General features: G+C 40.3%; 1 protein-coding gene across 2 annotated transcripts in view; it reads left to right on the top strand.

The window, feature by feature from the left end:
* Positions 1-10,524, top strand: part of LOC128684964 (N-acetylated-alpha-linked acidic dipeptidase 2) — a 44,261-nt gene extending 33,737 nt beyond the window's left edge. The window contains exons 12-18 of one of the 2 annotated variants that reach the window (XR_011393825.1): positions 826-954; positions 5,224-5,303; positions 5,886-5,976; positions 6,462-6,720; positions 7,431-7,531; positions 9,153-9,245; positions 10,186-10,322. Coding sequence is in view for 1 of the 2 variants with exons in the window: in XM_053771373.2 (XP_053627348.1) it covers positions 826-954; positions 5,224-5,303; positions 5,886-5,976; positions 6,462-6,720; positions 7,447-7,531; positions 9,153-9,245; positions 10,186-10,387 (939 nt within the window). In the remaining variant the exon portion in view is untranslated. Of the gene's footprint in view, positions 1-825; positions 955-5,223; positions 5,304-5,885; positions 5,977-6,461; positions 6,721-7,430; positions 7,532-9,152; positions 9,246-10,185 lie in introns of both variants that reach the window. The other variant, XM_053771373.2, reaches the window with a different exon arrangement.
* Positions 10,525-13,301: the final 2,777 nt, after the last annotated feature.

Here is a 13,301-nt window from a genome sequence, read left to right as displayed (position 1 = left end):
TTATTATATTTTCTTTACTAACATTCTTTACCAGTTGATATTATATGAAAACATTTTGTGTTTTGAGGTGTTTCTTCACGTCCTAAATTATTTCTTGCTCTCAAGAACCCGAACATTTTTCCCCTCCCATAAAATATGAAGTATCGTAGACATGAAGATGATCATCTTAACATGGCCCCACATGTCTTAGATACAATATGATCTAGTATAATGAGTTAGTCACAATATCGTGGCTGGATTACACAAATAATCCCCATTTGTGAAAGAAAACTGCAGAAGACGCCCTGTGATTTGTTAATGGTACGACACTCGCAGAAACATTCGTATTTTTTAGGTAGCAGGTTATCAAGAGCAGGAAGGAGAACACCACGAAAAGTGGACAGGTCTGTCGTGGTGAACATGTTTTGTCCACTTCCTTCTCCCAGTTCCTCAAATTCAACTCTTTGCGCAGTCCCTTACCTGACACGCCGACCTCTTGCTTCAACAGCTCGTTCTTTCTACTAAGTCTCAAGTTCATGATGTTATCTTTAATCTCCGTCAACGTCAACGTTCTCTTCTCTCCCAAAAATCTCTGTAACCTTTCCACTACCATTGCTTTTGACACTGCTCTCTATATTCCCAAATTTATTCTTTTAAACTAGAGAACAAACTTTAACGTCTTATCTCAGGTAGCCCTTGTCCTTGATTCTCCCTTACTGACTCTGTTATTAATCTCTTTTTACACTATTCATTTATAGTTAGTTTCACCTCTAGGGTATTAGTTATGTTTTGTTTTTGTCTTGATATGATTCTGTATGTCTTAAGACGGCCGTCGGCGTTCCACAGGAACATGTGAACAAGCTACAGGAACGGGCGGTAATATACCTGAACACTGACACCTGCGCCTCAGGACCAATCATTCATATACCCAGCAGCCCTTTACTCTGGGATTCTATCACCTTAGTCATGAAGATGGTAAGCCTCTGCCTGCCTGCCTGCTTGTTTGTCTCCTTGTCTGTGTGCCTGCCAGCCTGTGTGTGTGTGTGTGTGTGTGTGTGTGTGTGTGTGTTTGACGTCTTCATCCTCTCTGTGTCTCACACTGATGCTTGTTTGTGTCCTTTACGACCCTTTCTACAAATTTCTCAACGGTAGTGTGTTTATGCAGTGTCACTCTTCTATTATCGTCATTATGTGTTTGCCCTTAACTGAATGTGAGATTGCATGTTTGTGTCTCTTCCTAGGTCTCCTCTCTACGAGTTTAACAACAATAGTGTGTTTGTACAGTATCATTTTCTGTTACTGTCATTGTTTGTGCGGAAAATGAAAGTGTATGTTTGTAATTTTAGGTGTAAAGTTGCACCTGTGGTATCCTGATTTCGATATTTAATCCACAGGTACCAATTGTTTTCAAAGTTTTCAGAGGCTGTAGTACTTATTGCTGTCTCTGTATATCACTCCATTGTTCTACCACAGTCCCGAGGCAACAGTGTTACCAGAGTCATGAGACAACAATGTTACCAGAGTCCTGAGACAACAATGTTACCAGAGTCCTGAGACAACAATGTTACCAGAGTTCTGAGACAACAATGTTACCAGAGTCCTGAGACAACAATGTTACCAGAGTCCTGAGACAACAATGTTACCAGAGTCCTGAGACAACAATGTTATCAGAGTCCTGAGACAACAATGTTACCAGAGTCCTGAGACAACAATATTATCAGAGTCCTGAGACAACAATGTTACCAGAGTCCTGAGACAACAATGTTATCAGGGTCCTGAGACAACAGTGTTATCAGAGTCCTGAGACAACAATGTTATCAGAGTCCTGAGACAACAATGTTACCAGAGTCCTGAGACAACAATGTTACCAGAGTCCTGAGACAACAATGTTACCAGAGTCCTGAGACAACAATGTTACCAGAGTCCTGAGACAACAATGTTACCAGAGTCCTGAGACAACAATGTTACCAGAGTCCTGAGACAACAATGTTATCAGAGTCCTGAGACAACAATGTTACCAGAGTCCTGAGACAACAATGTTATCAGGGTCCTGAGACAACAGTGTTATCAGAGTCCTGAGACAACAATGTTATCAGAGTCCTGAGACAACAATGTTACCAGAGTCCTGAGACAACAATGTTACCAGAGTCCTGAGATAATGTTACCAGAGTCCTGAGACAACAATGTTATCAGAGTCCTGAGACAACAGTGTTACCAGAGTCCTGAGACAACAATGTTACCAGAGTCCTGAGATAATGTTACCAGAGTCCTGAGACAACAATGTTATCAGAGACCTGAGACAACAATGTTATCAGAGTCCTGAGACAACAATGTTACCAGAGTCCTGAGACAACAATGTTACCAGAGTCCTGAGACAACAATGTTACCAGAGTCCTGAGACAACAATGTTATCAGAGTCCTGAGACAACAATGTTACCAGAGTCCTGAGACAACAATGTTACCAGAGTCCTGAGACAACAATGTTACCAGAGTCCTGAGACAACAATGTTATCAGAGTCCTGAGACAACAATGTTATCAGAGTCCTGACACAACAATGTTACCAGAGTCCTGAGACAACAATGTTACCAGAGTCCTGAGACAATGTTACCAGAGTCCTGAGACAGCAATCTTATCAAAGTCCTGAGACAACAGTGTTATCAGAGTCCTGAGACATCAATGTTATCAGAGCCCTGAGACAACAGTGTTACCAGAGTCCTGAGACAACAATGTTACCAGAGTCCTGAGACAACAATGTTACCAGAGTCCTGAGATAATGTTACCAGAGTCCTGAGACAACAATGTTATCAGAGACCTGAGACAACAGTGTTACCAGAGTCCTGAGACAACAATGTTATCAGAGTCCTGAGACAACAATGTTATCAGAGTCCTGACACAACAATGTTACCAGAGTCCTGAGACAACAATGTTACCAGAGTCCTGAGACAATGTTACCAGAGTCCTGAGACAGCAATCTTATCAGAGTCCTGAGACAACAGTGTTATCAGAGTCCTGAGACAACAGTGTTATCAGAGTCCTGAGACAACAGTGTTATCAGAGTCCTGAGACAACAATGTTACCAGAGTCCTGAGACAATGTTACCAGAGTCCTGAGACAGCAATCTTATCAGAGTCCTGAGACAACAGTGTTATCAGAGTCCTGAGACAACAATGTTATCAGAGTCCTGAGACAACAGTGTTATCAGAGTCCTGAGACAACAATGTTACCAGAGTCCTGAGACAACAATGTTATCAGAGTCCTGAGACATCAATGTTATCAGAGCCCTGAGACAACAGTGTTACCAGAGTCCTGAGACAACAATGTTACCAGAGTCCTGAGACAACAGTGTTATCAGAGTCCTGAGACAACAGTGTTATCAGAGTCCTGAGACAACAGTGTTATCAGAGTCCTGAGACAAGTGTTATCAGAGTCCTGAGACAACAATGTTACCAGAGTCCTGAGACAACAGTGTTATCAGAGTCCTGAGACAACAGTGTTATCAGAGTCCTGAGACAAGTGTTATCAGAGTCCTGAGACAACAATGTTACCAGAGTCCTGAGACAACAGTGTTACCAGAGTCCTGAGACAACAGTGTTATCAGAGTCCTGAGACAAGTGTTATCAGAGTCCTGAGACAACAATGTTACCAGAGTCCTGAGACAACAGTGTTATCAGAGTCCTGAGACAACAGTGTTATCAGAGTCCTGAGACAACAATGTCATCAGAGTCCTGAGACAACGGTGTTATCAGAGTCATGAGACAACAATGTTATAAGAGTCCTGAGACAACAATGTTACCAGAGTCCTGAGACAACAATGTTATCAGAGTCATGAGACAACAATGTTATCAGAGTCCTGAGACAACAGTGTTATCAGAGTCCTGAGAAAAATGTTATCAGAGTCCTGAGACAACAGTGTTATCAGAGTCCTGAGACAACAGTGTTATCAGAGTCCTGAGACAACAGTGTTATCAGAGTCCTGAGACAACAGTGTTATCAGAGTCCTGAGACAACAGTGTTATCAGAGTCCTGAGACAACAGTGTTATCAGAGTCCTGAGACAACAGTGTTATCAGAGTCCTGAGAAAAATGTTATCAGAGTCCTGAGACAACAGTGTTATCAGAGTCCTGAGACAACAGTGTTATCAGAGTCCTGAGACAACAGTGTTATCAGAGTCCTGAGACAATAGTGTTATCAGAGTCCTGAGACAACAGTGTTATCAGAGTCCTGAAACAACAATGTTATCAGAGTCCTGAGACAACAATGTTATCAGAGTCCTGAGACAACAGTGTTATCAGAGTCCTGAGACAACAATGTTATCAGAGTCCTGAGACAACAGTGTTATCAGAGTCCTGAGACAACAGTGTTATCAGAGTCCTGAGACAACAATGTTACCAGAGTCCTGAGACAACGGTGTTATCAGAGTCCTGAGACAATGGTGTTATCAGAGTCCTGAGACAACAGTGTTATCAGAGTCCTGAGACAACAATGTTACCAGAGTCCTGAGACAACAATGTTAACAGAGTCCTGAGACAACAATGATACCAGAGTCCTGAGACAATGTTACCAGAGTCCTGAGACAACAATGTTACCAGAGTCCTGAGACAACAATGTTACCAGAGTCCTGAGACAACGATATTACCAGAGTCCTGAGACAACAATGTTACCAGAGTCCTGAGACAACAATGTTAACAGAGTCCTGAGACAACAATGTTAACAGAGTCCTGAGACAATGTTACCAGAGTCCTGAGACAACAATGTTACCAGAGTCCTGAGACAACAATGTTACCAGAGTCCTGAGACAACAATGTTACCAGAGTCGTGAGGCAACAATGTTACCAGAGTCGTGAGGCAACAATGTTACCAGAGTCGTGAGGCAGCAGTGTTACCATTTGCATTAAAATATTCATACCATGTTTCAGTCGCACTCACACACCTTGTGAGGTTGACACAGGTGTTTCTGGGTGAAATTTCTCTTCCACACAATACCTGGGAACTCTGAACTTATCACTTTTGATCCAAGGAAGCTGAGACTACCTCCAATTCATGACACTATAGCACATCGGTGTTTTTTTTCCTGGCATTACTCTCGGCTTGGTTTTGGCACTGGTGTCGCATTTTTGAACCGGCACTTTTGATTCAGCCTTAAGTCTCTCGTGGCACTGTAGCGATGCACTCGTGGCTTAAATCTGGCCCAGTTTTATGCCACTGTGTATAATTATTGTAATTTCAGGATGGCATTCTTACAGGTGCCAGGGGTTCGTGACGGTGCCACGTTATACCATGAGTGGGAGGCTCATAATGTCGCCCTGAATCGTACACCATCAAAGTGAGTTAAGAGACATTGGGAAAGGTGAAAGTAAATGAGGGGGGAAAGTGTAAGAAAGGTAATGAGAAATAGAATATGGGAAATAATTACAAAGTGGGAAAGGGATAGGGATTTGGGGGAAATAGAGAAAGTGAAGGATAAGAAAAGAAGTGGGATATAACCAAACGGAAAGAGAACAAGGTGAAAATTAGGCAAGTGGAGTAAAAATGTCTTGTGAGAAAGAAGGAGTGTCGAAAACAGGAGATGGGAAAGAATAGATGAGGTTAGACAGGTATAATAATGATAACAAGAAGCACAGAAAAAGTCTAAAATAGTACAAGAACTTGATTATTAAATGACAGTAGAGCAGTAAAATACAATAAATATTATTGGTGCATATAATTATGCAAGAATTACTATTTATCAAATATTATTATTATTTATTTATTATTATTGTTGTGAGGAAGCACAAAACCTGTAGGGATCATGAAGTGCCTGAAGCATAGCATCTGTATAAACTGAAACATAACCGGTAGATGGCAGTAAGGTATTATCATCAGTAAATGTGACACAATGTAAACAAAGACTAACTTGCGCTTCCAGAATCTTCACTCTGGGTTCAGGAAGTGACTACGATGCATTTTCCTTCTACTGCGCCATCCCATCTGTGGACTTGACTTTTCAGAGAGACAGGGTAAGCAAACAAAAATACAATTTCCTGCTTTGTATTGTGGCTGTACACAATGACATAGCCGGGATTTCAAAGTAATATGTCAAAAAAAAAAAAGGTTTTTGAAACAATATGATTGTCAATATGCATGTGAGAATTCCTACACTGTCTTGCTTTTGTGGTCACTGGTCAATATAAATGGTGAAATTTGCCATTAATTGAAAAAATATGAAAGTTTGCATATAGGGGAGGGTGTTGGCAGAACTATTAACCCCATTCCCCTGGTGGCTGTCTCACTGGTTGCATAAATTATACGTCAAGTGTTGTTTACAGACATACCTTGACGTAGTCATTTTTATTTCATGCACAAGCGCGCTAAATCTAAATGGGTCATAGATTGCAAAGCTGCTACGAGGACCCCAGTGAACATAAACCACTATGACTTTTTGAGGGGTTTATCCGGTGCCCAGGTAAACTTACACCAAGTTTTATTTCTCTCTGTGTACCAGAGCAAGTACGACATCATTAAATACCCCTACTACCACACTGGCTACGATACCTTTTACATGATGGATAAGCATGTTGACCCAGGATTCAGGATTCATCAAGGATGTGGTAGGATAGCATCCCTCCTACTCAAGTACTTCGCAGACTCTCTCATCGTTCCATACAGCCTGCAGCACCTGCCGGAGGCCATGAAGGATGCCCTTGACACCTTCAGGAAGAGTGGCAAGCGAGACAAGATTATTAACATATATGAGAATTATGGTAAGTAAAATGCTGCCTACCGTTTGTTTGAATTATTAATTATATTCATGAGGTGCTAAACCCATGGAGGCCATACGGTGCTTGGGGACCGGGAGGTAATATCTTTATTTCTACCAGTACATGTACAAAGTATACAGACCATAGCTGACATCAGTGACATACTACTATATAGAAAGTAGCTTGTTATGCTGAGCATTTCCCGTAATTTAGGTCAGTTTTGTCCCCATTTTTCACTGATAGGTGAACATAGACAACCGGTGTAAGGAAACGCCAAATTTTTCAACCCCCGCCGGGAATAGAACCCGGACCCCTCACCGTGGGAAGCCAGAGCGTTTGCCGCCTGGCCACGGGTCACCGTACTTTCCCGAAATGTTTCGCATAACTATAGGCTTTCTGCATGCACAACTAAATGTCACCCATCTCTGTACAGGCATTGTATCATGCTGAAATACAATATTTTTATTCTTATTATTATATATTCAGTGGTAGAGTAGGCAGTGAGTCTTGCTGGGGTTATGGTGTCTCCTAGGAGAGTGGCCTGATAGACTGGATGTCCTTGGTAAGTGATCTAGCAAACAGATGCCACCCCACACTAGCACCGCCGAGAACCACTGATTTCAGACTCAGACCTCGTTTAGAAAATCACTATGCAGTACAAATGTTGAAGTCCATTGCTTTATTCTGATTTCTCTTTTCTCTGTTATATGCAGTCATGTCATTTTCCAGTTCTTTTGGAGGCGTCTTTGGCAAAGTTTGCCGATGCAGTTACGTCCTTCCAGAGACAACTGGAGATGAGGGCAACGAACTTAGAGTGAGTGATCTTTTTCATTTTTAAAACAAGAACAGATATATAATGTGTAGCAGTCCTGCTTTATATTCTACCACGCTAAATTATTTTTACTAGCGAGGTAGTGAAATTAGTCAGCCTGAGCTGGGAGACTTCAGTAGGAGATGAGAATATCAGGTAGCCCAGTATGGATACTGAAAAGGAGTAGGGAGAAAATGGTTGTTGAAGGCAGGGCAATCTAGGAAAAAGGGAGAAAGGGACTTTTTAGTATAATGGGTAGTTTACTGGATGAAAGAAGTGTGTAAGAACCAGTTTAGAGAAGCAGACAACTAGTAATGGGTGATTGTTACTAAATTCAGGAAGGGAAGAATGAGTCGTCATGGGGCATGGGGAGTATGGGCGAGATATTGTTTATATATCCTCTCCCCATTATAATATTGTAAATCCATTTTATCTTTCAGCTCTTGAGAGGTATAAATGAAGCCTTCCACTTCTCGTAAATCAGTTTAAAACAGTGAGGAGGGGAAAGTACTGTATTAGGAAGAACAGATACGAATGTGACTCACGAAATCGTAATGACACGATTGCAAACAAACCATACCAGGGACGGGGATAGAACCCGCGGTCAGAGAGTCTCAAAACTCCAGACCGTCGCGTTAGCCATTGGACCAGCTAGCCACAACAAGATTCATCCAACTAGGTATATTTCTACACCATAGGAAGGTTAGCATAGGCACCATTGTGACCACAAATGCTACGGTCTGGAGTTTTGAGACTGTGATCGCGGGTTCTATCCCCGTCCGTGGTATGGTTTAGATACGAATGTATTTGTTTATTCAGGGAAATATCAACTGGCACTATTTTTCAATATTTAGTATCAGTGGTGCCAGGCTTGTGGAGATAGAGCCAACAAGACTAGCATCTCAAGAGACGTATTATACCTGGAGTATACCTGGAGTGGACTTCGGGGGTCAACGCCCCCCGCGGCTCGGTCTGTGACCAGGCGAGACGTTAAGTAAAAGGACTCAAGTGCAAATAATTCGACATTTTATTGTGGCAACGTTTCGCTCTCCAGGAGCTGTCAAAGCGAAACGTTGCCACAATGAAATGTCGTATTAGTTACACTTGTGTCCTGTTGCTTAACATATTGTCTGTAATTCTACCAACATTAACGAGTTGTCGATAAATATTTCCTTTATAAATTACAATAATTAAAACCTTATAACTGACTCAAAGTATTGTACCTTTGTTTTGTATATATGAACTGAGTAGAGTAATTCTTCTGTAAATTCTTAAATATCTGTATTTAGCACTGTGTCGACGGCACCAGTGACCTGGTCAGAATACAAAGATAACCTACAGCGACTGTATCCAGATATGAACATGTAAATAGTTCGGTACCATTGTTCAGCTATCTTAACTTTGGGGCCCAGTCCCTGGAGCCATTATGTACCTCTGTAATCTTTTGACTACCACTTACAGGATGGCTAAGGGGTACATGGTAAAGATATTAAATTACGTAACCTGCAGTAGGTGCAGGTTACTTAGTTGGATCACCTGTTGGAGGTGCTGTTGGCACCTGTTGGATAGCTGTTGGAGTACCTGCAGCAGGTGCTTCAACAGCTATCATCTTTCTTGATTACAGTCCTGTCAGCATCCGAGCCATCAATGACCAGATGATGAAGCTGGAGCAGGTCTTCATTCTGCCAGCAGGTCTGCCAGGTCGACCAACTGTCAGGTAGGTGCATCAAATGATATTCATATTTACCTTTTATTGTCAAGAGTACTTAGTGTTCTCAGATCAAAACATTCTTCAAATCGGTACTCTACAGAATAAAAATCCCCCACATTACACTCTCGTCCCAGACAAAAGAAAAACTAATTCCCTGAGAGTAAAAAGCATTCTCAAAAGCTGTCTATATTCCAAAAATCTAATAAAGCAAGGTTAAAATATCCTTCAAAATTTACAAAAAAAAAGGCCAGTCCCTAAGACCTTCATAGGCATTCTGCATTAATGAAATCTCCGACTCAAAAAGCCAAAGTTTCAGTAGATCCCCCCACACAAATACCACAGGTGAGGTAGGATAGACTCATTAGAGACTCGTACAGAGAATGTTACATAGATAACCCGCACATAGGATACAGAGACGCTCATGACGGCGTTGCGATCAGACTTGGGCCATTTAGTGATTTGTGAAAGGTCCAAGATGGACCTATGTGCGGGTTACTTGTATATTGTTCCAGTCACGGTGTTGTGCCTTTATTTTCTTTACAGTGAATGTTGTTTGAGACACAGTGACGTATCTTAATAAGATGACTACTGTTCTGAGTACAGTGTAATAAGACGTGTGTGGGAGACTACGATGTTTGGAAACAGATCAAAATAAAAGAAAATAGATTTAAGTTATTGTTAAGATGTGATATAGAGAAAAACAATCCTGTTTATATATAAAAAAGGGGTTTTTTGCCTTTTTCTTAAGCCAAGCCTTATACCAAGTGTTGGTAGAAAAAAAAATAGGAAAGGAAAACGTTAATTTTATGATGTTTGACCCACAGTGGACAAAATGTCATTAAATATTTCCCTGCTTACAGTGTCCTTGAATTACCACTTGTGTGGATGATTAACTCCATTTCTATACCTCTATAAAAATTAATAGGTAATAATTGAATGTTTTCAGACACGCAGTTTTCGCCTCGAGTCAATTTGACAACTACGCCCCGTCAGGGTTCCCTGGAATTTCCGATCTTTTGTACAGAATAGAAGAGTTGGACGCTGCTGAGCGCCTTAAGAAAGAAGAGGAGATCAAGAAGCACATCTCTGATCTTACTATTATGACGGAGAGAGCCGCCAGCTTCTTACAGGACTTCCACTTGATCTAAGAGGATATTTTATCACCATCTTGTATTCTGAAGCAAAATACGAGCATCGTGTAGCTGAACTGTCAGTAACGCAAGGGTCACAAATTTTATTTTTGAATTCAGGGCTGTGTATTCCAGAGGACTTGCAAGAATGGTATACAGTACCGACAGTATAAAGAATTAGACACATGTGCTACATCTGGGTATGGTTGTAGACGCTTCGCCAACCAGTGCCTTTATCAATACAAGGATATAATGTGAAGACTGTAGAATTATATATAAAACATGAGGTAATCAGTCCCTCAGTCCTTGGCTGAGGGACTGATTACCTCTGGTGGAGGATTCATCTGTAAAAACTTGCATTTGTAGTTGCGGTGGTGGCCCATGTTAACCTTATTATAGCCAGCTGGCCTAGTGGTTTACGCACTGGCCTGGAGTTTCACCACTCACTTGACATGAGTTCTATCCCCCACCCGTACCGTGATTTATCCTTTATTTAGTTTACTCTGCGTTAACAGTGAAGTCATAAGTAGTAAAATATCATTTAATAAATGTTCTAAACTATACACGACGTGTTATTCACCAAACTATATATTTACAAGCAAAAGGTTAACCCACTGAGATCATTATAATGTTTCATTATAATGTTTCATTATAATGTTTCATTATAATGTTTCGTTATATTGTTTCATTATAATGTTTCATTATAACGTTTCGTTATAACGTTTCATTATAATGTTTCATTATAACGTTTCGTTATAACGTTTCATTATAATGTTTCATTATAACGTTTCATTATAATGTTTCATTATAATGTTTCATTATAATGTTTCATTATAACGTTTCGTTATAACGTTTCGTTATAACGTTTCATTATAATGTTTCATTATAATGTTTCATTATAACGTTTCGTTATATTGTTTCATTATAATGTTTCATTATAACGTTTCGTTATAACGTTTCATTATAATGTTTCATTATAATGTTTCATTATAACGTTTCGTTATATTGTTTCATTATAATGGTTCATTATAACGTTTCGTTATATTGTTTCATTATAATGTTTCATTATAATGTTTCATTATAACGTTTCGTTATATTGTTTCATTATAATGTTTCATTATAACGTTTCGTTATATTGTTTCATTATAATGTTTCATTATAATGTTTCATTATAACGTTTCGTTATATTGTTTCATTATAATGTTTCATTATAACGTTTCGTTATATTGTTTCATTATAATGTTTCATTATAATGTTTCATTATAACGTTTCGTTATAACGTTTCATTATAATGTTTCATTATAATGTTTCATTATAACGTTTCGTTATATTGTTTCATTATAATGTTTCATTATAATGTTTCATTATAACGTTTCGTTATAACGTTTCATTATAATGTTTCATTATAATGTTTCATTATAACGTTTCGTTATAACGTTTCATTATAATGTTTCATTATAATGTTTCATTATAACGTTTCGTTATATTGTTTCATTATAATGTTTCATTATACTCACCATTCCTGGAGTATACCTGAAGAGGGTTTCGGGGATCAACGCCCCCCCGTAGCCCGGTCTGTGACCAGGCCTCATGGTGGATCAGAGCTTGATCATCCAGGTTGTTACTGTTGGACTGGGAGGTAGTCAAAACATTGCCGAGGTACGTATTGGGTCCAGGGGACTGGACTCCAGAGTTTTGAGAGCAAAAATAGTCAAAGAAGAAAAAAGGAGAGAGGGAGGATTTATTGTTTGGAAGGTGAATCTCCCTCAAAGCCTCTTGGGGTTACTTCCCTTCTTTATCTTTTATTGCCACTAGGACCAGCTTGAGTCATTGCACACCTGTCGCACTAAATATCTGTCCAGAGAGTTCTGTTTCAGGCGTCTCTGTAAAACTTTCCTAAAATGGGACAAGACATTGTCATTGAACATGTTGCAGACACGGGTTGCAACAGTTTTGTTAGGGTGATAATTCTCCAAAAAAGCTTGCGCCCTACTTCACATTGCACAAATTTCCTTAATCTCTGAAGAAGGCACATTCTTCCCCCTCTCCTCTTCCTCTGAAGCAATATCCTCAGCTGCAGTCTGTTGCTGTTCAGTTGAAGGTGTTGCAGCTTTTCAGTGGTTAGCTCTTCTCTGTGGTCCTCCACCAACTCTTCAACATCCTGGCCACTCACATCCAACCCCATGGACTTCCCTAATATCACAATAGATTCCACAACAGGCGTAGGGTCAACAGGGTCAGTCTCAACCCCTTCAAAATTCTTGTCGAGGACACATTCTGGCTACAATTTTCTCCAAGCAGAGTTCAAAGTCCAGGAAGTCACTCCCTGCCAAGCCTTATCTATAAGGCTTATGCAGTGGAGGATATTGATGTGATCTTTCCAGAACTCTCTTAGGGTCAATTCAGTGTCCGAGGTCACTTCAAAGCACCTTTGAAACATTACTTTGGTGTGCAGTTTTTTGAAGTTTGAAATGACCTGCTGGCCCATGGGCTGGATGAGAGGAGTGGTATTAGGGGGCAAGAACTTCACTGTGATGAACTTACACTCCTCAAACAACTGGTCTTCCAAGTCTGGAGAATGAGCAGGAGCATTGTCCATTACCAGGAGGCACTTGAGTGGCAAGTTATTTTCTAGGAGGTATTTTTTCACACTCGGTCCAAACACTTCATTGACCCACTCAGTGAAAATTAGCTTAGTGACCCATGCCTTATTGTTAACCCTCTACGTCACACACAATTTACACTTCATGACATTGTTTTTCTTGAACACTCTGGGATTTTCAGAGTGATACACCAGTAAAGGCTTCACTTTGCAATCCCTACTAACATTACCACAGAACATGAGAGTTAGCCTGTCTTTCATAGGCTTGTGTCCTAGCAGTGCCTTTCCCTCCTGCGTGATGTAGGTCCTCTTTGGCATTTTCTTCCAGAA

Source organism: Cherax quadricarinatus, chromosome 5 (genome assembly GCF_038502225.1).
Source record: "Cherax quadricarinatus isolate ZL_2023a chromosome 5, ASM3850222v1, whole genome shotgun sequence".
NCBI lineage: Eukaryota > Metazoa > Arthropoda > Malacostraca > Decapoda > Parastacidae > Cherax > Cherax quadricarinatus.
The sequence above is the reverse complement of the archived record's forward strand: the minus strand, read 5'-3'. Positions and strand labels throughout refer to the sequence as shown.